General features: G+C 36.4%; 1 protein-coding gene across 1 annotated transcript; it reads left to right on the forward strand.

Moving 5' to 3' along the window:
- Positions 1–891: 891 nt before the first annotated feature.
- LOC134530739 (uncharacterized) lies at positions 892–19827 on the forward strand. Its single transcript, XM_063365859.1, has 5 exons — positions 892–1094; positions 8476–8614; positions 11236–11388; positions 16003–16154; positions 19343–19827. Exons 1-5 carry the CDS (start codon positions 1027–1029, stop codon positions 19515–19517), a joined length of 687 nt encoding a protein of 228 aa, XP_063221929.1. The 5' UTR covers positions 892–1026; the 3' UTR covers positions 19518–19827.

A 19827-nucleotide genomic window follows, 5' to 3' on the forward strand; every position in this document is an offset into this window, starting at 1 on the left:
TACCCCTGGCACTTTTTTTTTATCGCATACCAAAAATTGTTTTATATTGTCTAAATCAGGGTTTCCCAATCTTTTTCAGTCCGCGGCGCACATACATGTTTACTATTTTGTCTCGGCGCCCTAACCTATTTTGCTCGTCGAAATAGATAGGTACAATGATACTAGTTAGGTAGATAAGCACAAAAATTAAAATATCCACATTATGAATCTGAACTGTATATTTATATTTATAAGAATATAAAACTTACACAAAAATATTCAAGGGAGACTTAAGAAAAACAAAAATAAAATACAATAGCTACCTAGGCTAGTCAATGTGATGGGTGAGCTCTACTTGCCGTCCCGCCCGCGAAATGCGTTCCGACCCTTGAGGCGGACTAGGGGGGGGGGGGGGATAGTGTTGCGGAGGGAGGGGTCCGTCTGACCTTGGGTAGCTCACATTTTTACCGGGACCACAGTTGTCTCGGGCGTGTAGTAGATCAGTATCGGCGAGTGCGCAAATAAGCGTAGCACTACGCGAGTGCTAGAAATTAAATTGTTCATTTTGTACCCGCGAACACTTAAGTTGAGGTTTCGGAGAATGGTAAAGAGAATCGCTTCACTGCGCCCTTCTTAACTTTCTGCGGCGCACCAGGGCGCCGCGGCGCACACTTTGGGAACCCCTGGTCTAAATACATTCGTAATTACTTCTGCGCAACTGACTACAACGAACGATCATTTGGACCCTGCTTGTAACTGTGTCAAGACAATGATTACGACGTGGTGAATGTGTTCCTCCATCGTGCAAGAAGTTTTCCTCATTGAGTCTTGCGGTAATCCGCAGTCGTAAAAAGAAAGCTGCTCGTGATTGTTCAGTGTTGTATAGTAACAGAGCAAAGCCCGAGAGCAAGCAGAAAACAACTTCTTAGTATTTCAAAAAAAACTTTATTTAACGATGGTTCTCTCGTTTGGCTTTCGGCAGTCTCACATTTGGCTACGCGACGTATATAACTCTTAGCACTTCTGGTAAACCGCTATCTGCTGACAATGTGGTCCACGGTGTTCGTAAACATTATATTCGCTATCGCGGCAACAGCACACGGCATCGAAAAGAGGTAACTATGCGTACTTCCATCTGGTCCATGCGACGGATTGAATAGTTGAAACGCCGTGGGATTTGTTCTGTATGAATAAGCAGCGAGCGTTATTTGGTTATAACTATACGTTATGTTTACTTTAGTTAATGTTTACTCCTCCATCATCATTCCTGCTTCCCTTATTGGTCTGTCAGTTTAAAATGAAATCATTACTAAAATTCGCACGGTTTTAATAATGAACTTTCAAAAAAGTAAAATTATTGCAATTAATCTTAGCACTGTGAGGCTGATTTCCGTCGGAATAAATAAGTAAAATAAAAATTAATTTCCGCTCAGCCTGATAGGCGCAGGCATACTTAGAACGTCGTATTTAATTTAGAACATTCGGGAATCTTTGGAAACATTTTACACTGTTGGAAACTACAGTAAATTTACGGATTTTTCAACGAAGAATTTAACTCAAACAAACGAAGACATCTTCGTAAATTCAAATAACTGAATCTTCTTAGAAACTATGCCGTATTTCGACTTTAGAGTTGAATATTTCGTTTTTAACAAGGGTGGATAAAAGAAGAGAGTTCTTATTGTAGACCTAACCAGTTTTTTTTAATACACCAAGAACATTATTTTGGAATTATGTTCAAAGTACGTTAACTCAGTGTCCGTCAATTTACGAATATAGCTGTAAATTTACGGAGATCCCTGGATAATTTTTAACCATCTTCGTGAATCGAAGGTGAAGATTTTTAACAGTGTAGAAACTTCTGTAACATTACGTAAACTGTATGTATTTAGCACATGTACAATTTTCTCCAATATTCCAAAAGGCTCGATAAAACTATTTCGCATATTCCATGCAGTCAAAATGTTTCTAATGTTTTCTATTGCATATAGCCAGCGTTCGCGTGTAATTTCTGGAATGTTATCAATAAGAATATCATGACCACGAACTTGACCATTACCTTAATATGTTGGAAGGTCCTGTGCTGTACTGATAGTAAAAATGTCATCAAAATAACGTACCCATTTACTTCCGTAAGCTAGCCACTAAATAATTTTATTCCTTCCTTGCGTTTAGAGTTGCAATTATAAAAAATAAAATCGTTTGAGACAAAACTATTGTATATTTCAAAGATTTACAACACGTTTAACAGGTTCTAAATTGCATCTGCTAAGGGAGTAAAGAATTTTTTTTTCTTGTGACCTCATATTTGTCACCCCTTGCAGTAAGTGTTATGGTTGTATCAAATTTTATTTTTGTCGGGCAAAGGTTTCAGATAATATTTAAAAGGTTTACAACAACGCTGGATGGATCTGATACTGTGCCTACTAACGAAGTAAGATTTTCTTTTCTCCTTGAAACCCTAATTTTTTACCCCATTGAGTACATTGGTGTTATCAAATTGCATTTAAAACATTAATTTTGGCACAAAAAGCTTTATTTTTTTTAATATTAATAATAAACGTGCAAGGAAGATGACAGCAGTGGAAGAGATTGATTACATGCCATATTGGTTGAAATGTTAAGACTTCTACATGCTTCGCAAAATGTTCGAAAATTTATCTATCACCGAAGAAACGTGGACTATATTTCGTGGGGGGCTACATACAATGAATGACTTGTAAAGTCTTCTGTATGCTTCTGTTAGAAACCAGTCATTTGGAACAATGTAGCGTGACTACACGTGTAAGCTGTTGGATCACCTTTCAAATATATTTGGTCTTATTATATTTCTAACAAAACAAACCATCAAAAATAAATTAAAGTGGTTGTTGTATTGACGTAGGTATTATACCAGTCGCCGCGAGGGTATAAGTGGGGACCAGACGTCTGTGGCTTTGGTAGAGTGCAGATCAGCTCTCTCTTCTAAGTATCCTGTATTTGTACGTTTCCAATGTCGAAAAGGCTGAAAGAAAGGTAAAATTGTTACTTTAATAGCACTTGAGTTGCTTAGGAAGCTCGCCGGACAGACTCGCTGATGCCAGGCGCTCGTTTCGAACCACCACCAACCAGTTCAACCTCTTCGTCTCTGTTATCCAGTTGTGTTCTCGCTTTTATTAATATATTTCATATGAACGTGTATCCAAGTACTGCTGTTAACACTGGGAACATCCATATGAAAATCACGTAAACTTGTGGTAGGTATTGTTTAAAAAACATAAATTGTTCTAAGAGGTTTAAAAAAATGACATAACGGATTTAAGCAGCCAGTGAATCACAATACATGGAGTAAAATTAACCAAATTCGTTTTATATATATATATATATATATATATATATATATATATATATATAACTATTACGAGTGTAAATTGCTATACAAAGTGTAGTCAGCAATAATAATATTATAAAGAATAATACAAATACTGATACTTCTATGTGTAGTGTATAGTTCATGAACTCTCTGAATTATTATCTTAACTAAACTGTTGTCAGAAATAATTATAATATTTTAAATAGTAAATATCAACAGTAGTTCTCTCTGGATTTTAATTACTCTGTCGAGTATAGACTCTTCGGTTAAATTTAAATATGTCTCTGGGCGCCACCCTTATGTAGTGTGGTACATAAGAGAAAAAAAAGTTAAAATAATTTCACACTCCAAATCTAGGGTTAGCATGAGATTGTCAAAATTTAAATTAAGGTCATTAAGGAAAAACAAACATATACACTGTAAAATAACAACAAGGTAACATAAGATTAAAACAATTAATCTTTAATCAAATAAAATATATATGCTTATTTGTTGGACCAGTGGTATACCATTACGTTTTCTTAAATAACTGGAGGTATGTTGCACACATGATAAAACACAACAAAAGTTCATACAGTTCAAATTAATTTATGTCTGTTGCTCTTAATCTAGAATCGTATATTAGTGTGAAATAAAATAATAATGTTTATTTATTATGTTCGTAATTTAAATTAATTTCAATGTACCGCGGCTCAATTAAATGTGTAAATTGCGGTAGAGCATCGTGAGAACTCCGTCTCATTTCACCTCTGGGTGTAGAACTAATTAAAGTGTAGATCAGGATACGTAATTGGCTCTAAAAAATGTTTATTTCAATAAGTCTTTAACGTGTTCAGCATAAAATTCAATGTTTATGTGTTCGTCGGCAATATTAAATTACGTGTATGTAGAAAACAGTTCACTCAGGATAGCATCATGAGTCGGTATTTTACTCACGGTAATTCACTCCTAATTACACGTCATGCAGGACGTGCCCTAATTAAACAATATGTACTTTATATTTGGATGACGATTTAAAACATCCTAGTAATAGGATGATCTACTTAGCTCGTAGATATTTCTGATTTTTAAGGGGATTGAAACCCGGGCTTCTAGCCAACGCCGTCGTTATTCCAAGACTTTTTTCCGTTAATTCAGTAATGACGCTTATCTTAAGTAACATGGCCTCTCATTGGCCGAGACACACCGATTGTTGACTTAATTATCACATCAAAACAAAATACAGACACTTAACAATACAACTTAATATGCTAAAATGTCTTAAATTAAAAACTGGATTTTTCAACAATGAAAGTTTTGTTATGCAAATTATGTATAAAAAGTTCAATTTGCCGTTTAAGTCAATTGCTTCCTAGAGGGGTCTTGCTAATGGAACTTCAAAGTCACTTGGGCTACGCCATAGAGTATCTTAGTCGTAGATACGTCCAAATACACAACAATAGAACAAAACATAAAAATGTCAACAAATAATAATAATAATTTAAAAAATGTTATTTATAATAAAAACAAAACACTTTCTGTGTGTGGGACAGTCATGTAACAGCACAATATATATATATATATATATATATATATATATAGAGAGAGAGAGAGAGAGAGAGAGAGAGAGCAAATTAAGAAAAGTTGTTCCATGACATAACGTCTAATAAAAAGCATAATATATAAATTTGTGGCCACCCGAAGTTCAATGTTATAAATCATTATGTAAAAGATTATGTATTGACAGGGCATTTAAGATTGTTAAAATTTAACAGTTACGCACTATTTGCGCACGAATAAAAGTCGCTAAACTGATTAAAGTGTTTACTATGTTTTTTTTGGCCAAACTTTACAAATTAAGTAAAAATAAACTTTCAGAAGTTTTCATTAAACTACTAATTTACTATAGGTATTTAAATTCATTTAATTCGAACTCCAGCAAGATTCATAGCCATCGTACATACTGTTAATAATATTTTATCGCAACATTCAGAGTTGGAAATACTTTCGAAACACATAATACAGAAAGTTATCAAAACATTTAACCTGAAATTCCCACGTCTTAAATAATTCCTCATCAAAGTTCGTTATGCCGTAAATATGTTCCTGCCATCTCATCACCTAACATTTTAAGTTTGTGAATATTTGTTAATTTTGTATTTGTAGAGTAGTTAATAGTGGCAACATTGTATTCAAACCACTTAAATAACCTCATTTAAATAATTGTGTTTTTTTTACCACGGAGCTCAAAATTTCTCTTGCCAAAGAAATCGACAAAGGTTGTATACGTTCTTTGAATGGTTCTTGCAGCAGAGCTGAATGATTAAAAAGATTTCTTTATAAATATGCCATTGTTGATTACATTGCATATCATAAGAAACCTCAATAACGTGTTTTCCAAGGTCTTTTTTGTCTTTGTTTACTGTTCTTGTTGCAACTGTATCGTTGTCACCCCACTGTGTCCGCCTGTACTGTAATATTTTTATGACTAAATCCTTCCTGTGCTATCTATGTTTTTAACTTTTGACATAGGTTAATTTTAGCTTGTTTTCTGTGTGTTTACATACTTATCTTTTTTGTCAGTTATCTAAGTTTATTATGACATCTCTACAGTGTAACCAGCAATGAGATATGCCAAAAAAATTAAATAAAAGGTAGTAATGTTAAATTATTTCTCTGGCATAAGTCGTATTTTGAGCCCATGCTGAGGATAATGTTGGTTTCTCATTTATATTTATCCTTTGATAACACAGGTCTGCGATGAAAAAGTTTTTTAAATAAATTTATCACAAACATGGTCTGTATACAGCAAATAAAAACTTTGTTTTAACGTATCACGTCACATTCTTTTTTGCATATAGATAAATATATAATAGTTCGTTAGATCGGTAAGTTAGTTTTTTTTTTTTTCACAAAATTTATTCCATGATCTAAGTATATTTCTATTCTATACTCTATGACCGACCTTCCTATAGTCTATTGTTACTAACCTGCCTTTCCCCTGCGCGAAAAAGTATCAAAAAAAGTTTTATGTAGTCTATGACTAATCATAGTGGCTTAAACTGCAAAAAAAAGTGTAATAAAAGATTGTTTTATTAAATCTGTAACTATGGCTCCTCGGAGTTGCAAAAACAATCCAAATGTATTTTGCTATATTTGCGGACAATATACAATAGTTAAGCAAAGATTAAAAATAACAGATTTTGTAAAAAAAAAAATACTTATTATACTTACTTCGGAATGAGGTTATGTTACAAGAGAAACAGTGGGTTCCGCATACAGTATGCCGGCTATGTGTTGAAGTGTTAAGACAGTGGACTTACAGTAAATCAAAATCATTGTTATTCGGTATTCCTATGTTGTGGCGGGAACAAAAAAATCATACAGATGATTGTTATTTTTGTTTGACCAATGTAACAGGATATAATTCTAAAAACCGCGCCAAAATTGTGTATCCTGATGTTTCGTTTGTAACAGAGCCAGTCCCACATGGACCCGAATTACCCATACCAGTTCCTACTAACACTAACAGCTTCGAAACGCCTTTATCACCAAACTCAGAACAAAGTGATCATCTGCAAAGCAGTGGTGAAATTTTTCACCCTACAAATGACCCTCGACCTTTAAAACAGCAAGAACTGAATGATTTGGTACGGGGTCTTGGATTACCTATAAGGACGCTGCAGAAATATCGGTTCTCGACTAAAAGAAAACAATTTATTAGATGCTGCAACTACATTTTACTGGTATCGAAGCAGAGAACAAGAATTTGTGGAGTATTTTAAGAAAGAGGATAATTTAGTATTTTTCTGTGATATTGGAGGTTTAAGTAATACAAAAATTCAATATCCAATGCATACACAAGAATGGCGACTCTTTATAGATTCTTCAAAAATAAGCTTAAAGGCTGTCCTTTTGCATATCGGCAATAAATTTGCATCGATACCTGTAGCTCATTCAGTTTATCTTAAAGAAACTTACGAAAACTTGAAAAATGTTTTGGAGCAAATAAAATACACCGAACACAAACGGTTAGTTTGCGTTGACTTAAAAATCATATGCATGCTTCTTGGTCAACAGCAAGGCTACACAAAATTCCCCTGTTATATTTGTGAATGGGACAGTAGAGCAAGAAATTTACATTGGAAAAAAACTGATTGGAAAATTAGAATGGAATTTAAAGTTGGAGTAAAAAATGTCATCAATCGGAGCTTGATGGATCCCGAAAAAATATTGCTTCCACCACCACATCAAACTTGGTTTGATCAAACAGTTCGTAAAGGTATTACCGCAAGATGGAAATACTTTCAAGTATCTTTTTTCATGTTTCCCTAGCTTATCTAATGCGAAGTTGAAAGAGGGAATATTTATGGGACCTGATATCAGGAAACTGATTAGGGATACAGAATTTGAAAAAAGTGATGACAACCTTGGAATGAAATGCCTGGCATGGCTTTAAAAATGTCGTATCTAAGTTTCTAGGCAACACAAAAGATCCTGCGTATAAAAATATTGTCCTGGAAATGTTAAACGCCTATAAAAATTTAGGCTGTAATAAGAGTCTGAAAATTCATTTTTTGAAGTCTCACATTGTGTCCCAAAGAATCTAGGCGACTACAGTGAAGAACAAGGTGAACGGTTTCATCAGGACATAAAAGAGATGGAAAGATTATATCAAGGCCGTTGGTACGTTGATATGATGGCGGACTATTGCTGGATGATACACAGAGATGAAATAAAAAAATCATAAACGAAAACCAACAAAACGCAGCTTTTTTTTCAAAAAGAAAACGTTATTATTAATTGTTTTCTTCATGTATACCTTAATGTTGTATTTTAATAGCTATAGACTCAGTAAAACTTCATAAAATATTCTAAAATGATTCTCATTCATTTTATTGAATTTTTGTTTAGTTATTTTTCGTATTCAAATACTATATCATCTAAATCTGATAAATTTGACGTGGTATATATCATATGAATACCGTTTTCTATTACTTTTAAGACAATTAAAACAAATATTAACCATTTAACAAAAATTAACTTTTCAAAAAAAAATTTGCAGACTTGTGTAATGAGCCCGCTAATGATTTCTTACTACTAAACAGTCAGCAATATGTATATATAAATGATGTAAAGTGTGTTTTCTCTCTGCCTCTCGACAGGAGCACAAACAGCGAACTCTACGGAGGACAGTTCGACGGAGATGGATACGTTCGCGACTTGTCGGAGCAGGTCATGAGCAAGTTCTACCTGGCCTTGCCAACCTTTTACTCGTGCAACATGACCTTCCAGGACCAGAGGGTGAGTCGCTTGTAGTTCCTCAGTTTTCGAGTGCTAACCCACCGTGAGCCAACTGTTTGTGCGTTATTTGAATGATTATTGCAAGAAATAATTCAAGAACGTATGGACCTGATGGGAAACTTGGCCTCATGTGTTTTCTATAGCAACCAGAAAGAAACAGCAATGGCATATGCCTAACATATTATGATGGTAAAACAACTGTTTGTATTTCCACACTCATTTCTCTGAAAATAATTTAAACACTTTTGTAAACGGCTTAAATCTCTTAAATATAGCCAGCTTTCATACTCATTAACACACTTCCCTACCTAAAATACGTCAATTTGAATGAAATTTTCTAACCTTTCAATACTCATTTCCTAACCCTACTGAAACGTTACTGTCGTTTCTGAGTTCATCAATGTTAAGTCAAATGCATGAAGAAATTTCTATGAAATTTAACGAGTTGAATGTTCTTTTTTATTTAGTAAATGTACAAATTTTTCACAGTTTCAATTTTTAAAAATTTCAAATGTTTGAACTTACATTGCCCAATTTTTTCCCTTAAAACTAATCTGAATATCAAACACAGGATTTTGTGAGAGGAAATGTAACGATCTTTCGAGTGGTGCAAACGGATTCGTCGCATTTTCAGTATACCTATGTATAATTATTAACGTTTGTATAATTAACTAGCTGCAGTACCCAGCGTTGCCCGGACTGAACACAGGGTGAAGGGGAACTGTTTAGAGATCAGATGTAGTTTGTAATTGCCTTCTTAATTTGAATGTCAAGTGTGCAAAATAATTTATATCACTTTCAGATCCCGTTTATAGTTCTGCCAGTTTATAGTTATTTACCTGGTCTGTATGTAATCTAGACTCTATAAAGCAATATAGAAAAAAAACTGAAAAATAAGGGATTACTAATATTGAAAAGATTCCATTATCTAGCTAATGCTCGTCATGCATTGCAATGCATTCAGTTTTGTTTTGTAATATGTTTGAAGTAGTTACACATATACAAATAATCTATCCATGTCTCTAAATATATATTTATCTCTATCTACATCTATAGTCCTATATATCTATGCATCTCTCTATCTGTATTTATCTCTTTATATCTACATATATACCTCACACTATCTATATGTATTCTATATGAGGGTACTGATCGCTTCGTTGTTAATATCACACGGGTGATTTTTACTTGTATGGGAAAATTAAGAATGATAAGGCATCTAGTGCGTGGCAACAATGTTAATAGGCAATAGGAAATAAACTTCTAGCGCCTGCACTTATAGCGCCTGCGGCATTGTCAACACACACTTCGTACGTGTACTGCATGTTGTATCTAACCCCTCCAACGCATTTGATTCTAAATTGGACTTTTAGTAAGGATCCCTAATGTTATTGATAATATAATATAGCCTATAGCCTTCCTCGATAAATGTACTATCCAACACTGGAAGAATTTTTCAAATCGGACCAGTGGTTCCTGAGATTAGCGCGTTCAAACAAACAACCAAACAAACAAACTCTTCAGCTTTATAATATAATATAGATTTAAGTTTTATAACATCATTAATCGTCCATGTGTTCTTCGCAATTTTAAATGCGACGGAAACGGATGTCATTTCCGTTTTCATTAGGGAAGATTTTGATTGGCCGATTGCATCCAATATCTCACACATTTCAGAACCCGTCCTATATGGAAACTATTGGAAGGAAACTCAAGTCATCCAATTTTTAGAACAAATATGGATGCGTTAGTGACGTCTTCGTGACTCATAACCCTCCAACTTTATTCAACACACAATACTGGAAGCTGTTGGAAGAGAAAATTTGACAGTACTACTGGGCCTTAAGGGATAAACCCATTCCACGCGCGCGCAAAGCCTGTGGCGAGGGAGCTGGTGGCCACGTCGTGCAACGATATTGCATGACTTGACGACTGTACCAAATGCTTCAGTAAACCATCAGACTTGTTAGTATTACCTTCATAAACCAGAATTTCCGGCCATTTAACTCCTGACAATAAATGAATGTGTGAAAATAAAACAAAATTAATAATAATTATATTATCACACTGCTGGGATAAAGTTAGCAAAGTTAGCCCAATCATACATATAATATAAATATATATAGTACTTATGTTTATGACATTTGATGATGAGGTAAGTGAGAATTTAAAGATTTCTATTACTTCTTCACATTCAGGCGCTCAATAAATTACTATTTCTTTTCTCAAAAGCATTGTCAGTGGTTTAGAAAAAAAATTTCTTCGACAAGTCTGAGAAGTCTGTGCGTGTTAGCCAGGCCCAAAAATGACCTAAGTTCCTTGGCTGTTGTAGGAGCCTGGTAATTTTCAATACCATTTACGACTTTTAAATTTGGTTTCACCCCTTATGATGAAATAACACATGGCCAATGTATACTGGACTTCTGGGATTTATCACTGCGAACGTGTGAATAAATGGTTTTCACATTAACTTAGTGTAAAATAAAGTACTTGGTGTGTTGTATTTTGTGTTGTTGATAGATATTTAAATTAAGTCTTTTGTTCAGGAAACTCTTGTAAGACTCCCACACATCTCAAGATGTGCACACCATTGCTCAAACTATCTGTGTTTGTTCTGATAGGGCTTGAGTGGCATGTACATGAAAATCACCGAAGGAAAGCTGCAGGATGACATCTCACTGAAGATAAGAAACTATTCATACGGCCTGGAGCCCCTCACATCTGTGGACGATTGGTTCCTGGTTAACGTGGAATTCCTCGCGGACACATACACGGTAAGCTGTTGTTACCAGGTCAATGTCTAAGCCATTGTCGTGACTGCACACGTGTGGCTCGCTGTCCGCGCGGTTCGCTCGCTGGCATGAGCATGGCTCCGAGCATTTACTTTCCAAAAATAATTCACAAACAAGCGCCTCGTGTCTCGCGTTTGCTGATCCAGGCTGGTGTTCACGAACCGGCGAGGCATTTAAGACATGGCTGATGATTTCCGTCCTGGTTTACCCACTGCAGTAATTCATAAAGCTAAGTGGGAGCCTGGGTGTCGCCGCGTCGGGCAACCAGAGTCCGATCATTCGTGGCTTACCCATGGTTTCAACCCAGGTCCTCATAGGCCCCACGCCTTTGTGAGCTCTGCCACGGACTTGGGTCATCAGCAGCACATCCTAGCTGCTGCATACAAGCTGTCCCTGAAATGATTGCAGATCGTTTAATTGGAGCGCTGGTAAAGGGGGAGGGGGAGGTAATTCATGCAATTATTCTTATGTAATGAATGTTCGTCATGTAAGCTCACATTTTACACTGTTATTAACTTTTCGGGGGCAAAAATGCAATAATGAGTTACCTACGTATGCTCATAAATCCAATTTATCTCTTATATACCTAGGCTATTTTCTTGGGTAAAACATAAATTCAGAGGAATTTTACCACCTTGGTTTGTAATTTTCCTGTGCAATATATAGATTGATAACTTCAACTATGTATTTGGGAACACAGCCAAATTAATTTTTACGAATGAGGTCTATTAAAAAATAAACTTTAAAAATCAGAAATAATTATGTCCAAAGTAAGTTTTTACCATGTTTTCTTGACACAACAACGTACCAAACCAAGTGCGATTACCGTATTACCAAAATTGTTCGAAGCGGTGACCGTTGAGTTGGTTGCACAGCTCTGCGTATCTCACCGTGGGATAATGGACTTGATGCAACATGTCTGTCTGCTCACTGTCGACTACCTCGATCCTCACCGAAGATGCTAATTCTGTGCCTTCGCAGATAATATGAGTCGTCTCCATCGGCGTGGACTTGCCCTCGCGTCCGCTGTGCTCTTATCCCACAGGTATTCGAATCCAAACTCCCGATCCTCATTCATTTAATCTTCTCTTCGTTCTTAAATATTTTCTGTAATATGCATCATAACATCTCGTAAACTCCTTGAATTTTACAGCAATCATAACCTCAATTCTATGCATCATTAATAGAGGTAGTGGGCTGTAGTCCAGCGCCTGGGAATCTCCGCTGGTCCGTGGTTCGATGCCCGGATCTGGCAGTCGGGCCACGAGGCCCGCAATGACTATGACGACACTACAGCTTGTGGTGTGGTCTGAATAAGCGACTGGTCTGTACATGTTATAGGTCCGCCGAGCGGTCTGCGCGCAGTCTCTCTTATGAGAGGCTGCGGTGTATATGGGGGAGAAACTCTTAACTGCCGTGACTGACAGTAGGTTTTGAAGTAGCTTTGGTCCCATTAACATGACTACATTGATTGTGAGAAGTAATCCTTTTGCTGTTATCAGGCAAACAAACCAGTGAAAAATTTGTTTACTTTATTTTGGTAGCCATACATTTCGTGGTGTGAAATACGAGAAATGCTGCCTCCCCCCTTCATTTATGTATAAAATGCTTTTTTTTTTATTACGAGCCCATTATTAAGTGTACTGTCTTCTACTAAGCAGTTTAAGTATTTAAGCAGTCTAAGTATTTAAATTATCGTTATAAATCTAACTCTTTGGATCTGAACCTCCCGCCCGAGATATTTTTGTTAGTAGTTACGACCCACCCAACAGATAGCGTCACATGTCGCGCAAAACATTGTTTTATTTTCCACTGTAGTCGCACTTCTATATATATATATATATATATATATATATATATATATATATATATATATATATATCCCTCCTTGTTCTATGTCGGTGTTCAAGGGTGCTGAGCTAGCAGCGAGGCTAGCGAGCTTCAGGAAGCAGCCAGGTTGCATCGAGTGTTCAGTTCCACGGAACTGGTCGCGAGGGGTGTACAGCATCAGCGGTTCTCGCTCAGCACAGTTCTGTATCTCAGAAACAAACGAACCTAAACCACAACTGGGCAACTTGACATTGTGTTTTTCATCAATCTCCACATATATGTGTCTGGCTAGAAGACACCTATAATTAACATTTCTTCCAAATGAGGGACTGTTTCCGACAGAGGAAGATTACATTATAAAACTTAAATTAACAGTTTAAAAAATCCCTGACACAACAAAATGAACTCTTAAAAAACTGGTTATGATAAAGACTTCAAACTCATACATAGTTGGATAGTAACGTTTACGTAAAATGTGTTATGTTTGTATTCCAATATATTTATATATTTATTTTCATAGAGCATTACAACTCGGAGCTATAACTATACTGCATTTTTTACTTTGTATTTGTGTTCAGAAACATTTCTATCTTCATGACAACAAACGTGAAGTTGTATATAAGGGTTCAGAATCTTTAAAAAGATTATCATATTTTCATTAAACATAGCTAAGAATCATCCCGGTAATACCATCCTTCAAATAATATAAGACCGTATTGTAATCGGTTCATCTGTTTGGAAGCTACGATGACACAGACAGACGGAGGTTAGTAAAAAGACACGTTTGTCTGGGTCGACTCAAGTATTGTCCTTGAACTCTTAAATCTTGCTAAACTTTGTTTAACATTTTTTATGTGCATTACATCTTAGCTCTCGTTATACGGCATTTGGTGGGAGTAATTTCGTGAATGGAACGGAAGTAGCATGGAATGAAAATGTGCAACAACAGTACTGCCATCTGTGGCAGATGGCGTGAACCAAAGCTCACAAAGACAAAGGTAAACTTATTTTGTTAAATATTTCAAAATCTAACTCATACACTAATTTATACGATGTTATAACAAGTAACACAATAAATGCTTGTGTTTTGTATATTTTCTATTAATTTTTTTATATAACATGGAATCTAATCTGAAGCCATTTATCACCAAAAAAATAAAGACTTTTATTAATGAAGGGATCCTTGTATTCACCGAAATATAAATGTAGGCCTACTCTGTGTGTCCAGTGGCAGATTGCAAATGTGTATATGTTATGATTGGAGCTCAAGTATGTGTGGGAATTCATACACAAAGCATATGCAACTATAATTGCATAAGGACACATACACTAAACAATCCACTCACTATTATGCAGATAATAATCTTACTTGACTGAGTAAAGACTGTAAATTTACTGAGGGTTCAGAAATATATAATAAACAAAATAAGCTTGAGATAAATAGAAAGAAGCTTTATGTACGATTTATATACTGATCATAATAATTGCATAATCGGTTACAGGCACTACATAGACATAACAATAAATAATTATTTGACAAGTACTTTTTAAAGTTAATTAAAATATTAATCTGCACTAAATGTCTGTTATAGGATGTCTAAACTGTATCAGCCTGTATCTTGTTAGGTAATTCCCAGGATTTAAGACGTTTAATCTCAATAGTGTTTGAAAGTATTTTTTGTGTCACAAATTTAAATATTAATCTCAGTGTCAAATTATTCCACAATATATTTTTTTACGATTGTAATTGTTTTTATTCCGGCTAGTGAGATCATCGCGGAGCATAGGTACGCTCGTAAGAATCAAGACCTCTGAGGTTCGAATGTTCCACGTATTAGGTGGGTGTGCTAAGTTTATGGCAAAATAATTCCCTCAAAACAAAATCAATAGATGTTTTACGTAGTTCAAATGGTAACGTTTGAAAATAAATTCAATTGAAGTTAGTGTTGCGATTAGTTGAAAACTTACGTCCTCGGAGTCACTTGGTGTCTCAGCACTATACCGTGTAATGTATGTGCTATGTAATGTATTAGGTTTCACGCCTAATTACAGTCCCGTGGGGTACTGCCCCATTTAACCATTTTTAACGGACTTAGTACTTCTTACTATACTTCAATAAAAATATGTATGCTTCGATAATCTAGTTAATACCACTGATATTCACGGAGGATCATAAGTCACACCTTGTATGTATGGCGGCTAGTTCCAGAAGAACGTTAAAAAATTTCAACGTTAAAAATCACCACAAGATCTGAAATCAGTGTTCTGTTGGTGTGCTACTGCGTCGACGAACTGTCACAGCCGTGGCAGACACACAAACCAAACAAACATTAATATCAAAATATCAGTAGATTATTGTTTTCAAAAAAAAAAAATTGTAGTGATTTTGAATCTTATAAATTGTTCATTGTTAAAAACATAAAACAGTCCACTGCTTTTTAGAGGGGTCTAAACAACTGGGGTGGAACGGATGATTTGGGGCCACAGAGTCTGTAGGTCATAGAGACATCTTACTTTCTTACACATAAAATTTCTGTAGAAGAATTAACAATTAATAAAATGTCAACATTGTAATTAATAAATTTTTTTGAATGATATCAGTTTGTCCGTTTCAGCACAAAATGTACAAGTTTACAAATATATGTATTTTTTACATGAATTATTTCTGTTCCAGTTATAAATAAAATAACATCGACAGTGTAGCATTATCCTTGACGGGGCTGCTAGCCAACGGCGGGTCGGGGGACCCTGTCCCACTGGGTGCAGGTGGCGCTCAACTACACGGTCTCGCCGCTCAGCTCCGCCAGCCCGGAGAGCGCCGCGGCGCGCGTGGACGTGAACGCCTACTCGGCCCGCGTCACGCTCTTCTTCATGGGCGAGGGCGCCGCGCGCCAGGCCAGCTCCCCCGCGCCCCTCGGGTGAGCAGTGCCACACCAGACTCACGTCCGACGCTCGACAACTGCAGTACCGCCGAGCCTCGATGGACCGAGGTTCCTTTTTATCCGAGCCAACCTGAGGTGTCATTCCCGGCAAACACTTCTGAAACATTTGCTTGGGGACACAGAAAACAATCTAAACCTTTTCCAAAGCTCTAATAAAATTAGCCTCAATGATGCAGTTCACTGGATAAACAAATCTTTAAGTGACATTAAATAATTTACTCTGAAGAAAAAAACTGGTAAATGAGACCATTGGGTCAACTAAATACCAAGACGATTTTCGAATTATATCCAAGTTATCCGATATTTTGCTTAACCGAACTTGCCGCGGTTCACATTAAATCGATTAATCGATATTTAAGTTAAATATACTGCTCAAAAAAGTTTGGGATAACATGAATACGACTATTTTGGATTATTACGGTCAATCATTTGATAGTTTTGCAGTAAATTTGTAACAAAAAGAGCATATTGTCCTCGGAATCAAACATTTTGAATAATATAAACCAAGCAATCAAACCAAAAGGTAACTTCTGAAATTAAGTCCAGACATCAACACAATGAAACTCTCTTCATCGTACATTGCTATCGGTCTTTAGTAACGGGTATGGCCACACCACAAACAGATTAGTTCTTCCACCCTGCGCTGCATACTTCGAATGAGGTCATCCAATTTGTCTTGGGGAAAACTATCTCACTCCACTATTGCAGATTTAGTAATTTACTGAAGATTGTCTGGTAGGTTTAGACGGTCTAAAATGGCCACTTTCAGTAAGTCCAAGGCATGATGTATTGCATTCGTGTCTGGAGACTGTGCGTGGCCGTTTAATTAGAGTGATGATGTGTCTTTGAAGAATCCGCAAACTGTCCCATTTAGGTGAAGTCTTGCATTGTCATCTTTTAGGATGAAATGATCACCGAATACAGTTCGGAAATGCCACATAAATGCCCGTAGCACCTCTTAAATGTATCGACGGCCATTCACTGCACTCTGGATGGAGAGGGGTCCGTTATCTCAGCATTATTCCTTCCCAGAACATAACACTTTCGCCAACATATGGATGGACTTCCTGGACATGTTTAGAATGCTGAGAACAATCCTGGTCTCATCGGTAAACACGACATGCCCAATTCTGCAATGGTCAATTGTTGATGAGCAAGAGTCCAATTCCTTCGATAAGCTTGGTTCCATTGGTTCAGTTCAAAGTTTCTCATTGGCCTTCGGGACTGAAGACCAATTTCATGCAGTCTTCTGCACTCTATTTGGTTTGTGCTACGAATCCCTGGAGTTCTGAAGATGTAATTCCTAAGATCTCTGGCAGTTGATGTTGGATGTTTGCGAGCCATACTTGGAGATAACAATACTGGCTGGTGTTGTAACACGAGGACTGCCAGAACGAGGCCTATCGTTCACATTTACCATCACTCTGTACTTTATCCACACCTTAGCCACAGTGATTTGAGTGACATTTAACCTATCGGCAACATCTTGCAATGTATAGCCTGCCGAAAGTAAAGCCACTATCTGAATCCTGTCAAATGTTTGTACTATTCATCTATGTGGCATGTCACTGCAATGCTGAACACAAACTGACTGTAGTGTTTGGTGATATGGGACAATTCACCATCTCCTACAGCACTCATAGTATGTTTATATAATTAGTATACGAGCAAAAGCATGCATGTAGTAATCAATATTGAATTCCAAGGTTGTAATAGTCTAATGAATAATGTGCCTATGTCAATGTGGCATCAAATATCTCAGAATACATATTTTAGTGGTATTCCGAACTTTTAGGAGGTGTGTTTATCTTAAATTCAGCACATTTGGTAAAAAGGCCACGCAAAAAGTATGTATTTTTATAGATTACCTAATACCAATATAGATATAATGGAAATAAAATAATTTGCAGATCATTATATTCAAAACATGCTGTTATAAGTTGTTCTATGGTTGAACACTGCAGGTGTAATATTGCGCAAACATAATATGTAGCCCACCAGAAACAGAAATCCAACCGGAAAAAAATCTGTACACGAGGGACCAGTTTGGTACAGGATTACAGAATATGCTGAAGTAAAGCGCGCCCACGCCAGTGGTATCAGTTTACCTACTGTTATATGCGAAGCAACATGTGATGTTTGTTCACGAACACTTACAGTTACAACAAGGTAAAGTTGTTTGTAAACACCAGCGGCAGGACACACATACCATTCATTGGTAGGTACTACTTTTGAGAAGTGTCAAATTCCGAGATACATTACATGGTACATCTACTGTAATTCTGGTAATCATCATATCCTACTATTTCATTGTATGTTAAGGGAAAAGGAGGAGGGCGGTGGTTGTAGACCACAGTATTTGAGTAGTCGGATCACTCGCTTCCCACCAAGAAGATCCAGGCTCAGTGCTCGGCGGGCTCGATCCCGGAATCCTCGAGCATGGGAAACGTAGCGGACATTGTCGTCGGCTGTATTTTCCCCAAATAAAGCCAACGATCCATCTTCACCTAATAACCCCTCATCGTCTCTAGTGACCTCGATGTCATCATGTTAAGCCATGATTAATTATTAATGTAATCCTTTTAAATAATTCAGAAACTTTAAGAATTTATTTTTAAATTAATCATAATGTTTCGTTGATAGCAAGTTCAGCAGTTCAGGGTTATGCACATAGGCCTAAAGCTCCTGACTGTATTGGTATCGACTCGGTGCTCATACATTAAAGTCATACTAAGTGTAGGGATCAAACCCAAGACTCATGAGTGTGACACATTAGCGACCAGGCCACCGAAGATCCCTTAATTTCATCAGCGAGTAATGGATCCCCTACTTTTTAAGGTTATGTAAATTAAAGTTTTATTAGTTAATTTTTTGGTTATAACAAAATTGAATAGTTTTATTAATTATTCGACCATAAAAACAGACACACATGAAAAAGAATTGGTTGCACGTATAACCTATGTACAAACCAATTATAGGGGAAGGGGGGCTTATCCTTCATAAATGGTACGAGATGCCCCTGGAAACACACAACGCAAATCAAACAGTACCTAATTTTGCTAGCTATTCGATGTTGAAACTTCCCGCTTGTTTTCAAGTGTCCACTTTCAGAAGTGTTTTCACCAAGCCGAGGCTGTGAATGCTGCTCTGCTGTGTGCTCGCAGAGAGTCCAGCTACACCGTGAGCCCCCTGACATCGAGTGCCGGCAAGAAGATCTACGGTGAGGCTGCCGTCAGGTTGGCCTGGGAGTACTATTACTTCAACAACGTGCGGGACAAGATCCTGGACCTTACGTACTCTACATCACGACAAATGGACATATTTAAATACTTCTCATGATATATTTTAAAAAGACATTTACAGTTGTGACTTTATTACGTTTCTTTTGTGACTCAGAAAGTGTTATGTGAGGGTCAAAAGATAGTTATTCTTATATTTCCTTCCAGTAGTGAAAACCAGCAATAAATATTTTGTTGTATTCTGACAGGGCTCTTTCAATATTAAGTGTTGAAGAAATTTTAAAGGGGACATGTGCATGTTAAGTACATGTGTAGTGTAGCAACTCAGAAACATTGCTATGTGGGTGTACTTACAATGTGCTGGTGGTCATTGTATTATTCTATGAAAGAAAGCCATTTCTTGAACTACA

Source organism: Bacillus rossius, chromosome 3 (genome assembly GCF_032445375.1).
Source record: "Bacillus rossius redtenbacheri isolate Brsri chromosome 3, Brsri_v3, whole genome shotgun sequence".
Lineage (NCBI taxonomy): Eukaryota > Metazoa > Arthropoda > Insecta > Phasmatodea > Bacillidae > Bacillus > Bacillus rossius.

What these genes read in the sequence shown, in the direction of transcription:
- LOC134530739 (XM_063365859.1), top strand. Translation starts at nt 1,027, where the DNA reads ATGTGGTCCACGGTGTTCGTAAACATTATATTCGCTATCGCGGCAACA. An exon ending in GCACACGGCATCGAAAAGAG is followed by an intron (nt 1,095 to 8,475) that starts GTAACTATGCGT and finishes GCCTCTCGACAG; the next exon opens with GAGCACAAACAGCGAACTCT. An exon ending in TCCTCGCGGACACATACACG is followed by an intron (nt 11,389 to 16,002) that starts GTAAGCTGTTGT and finishes CACTGGGTGCAG; the next exon opens with GTGGCGCTCAACTACACGGT.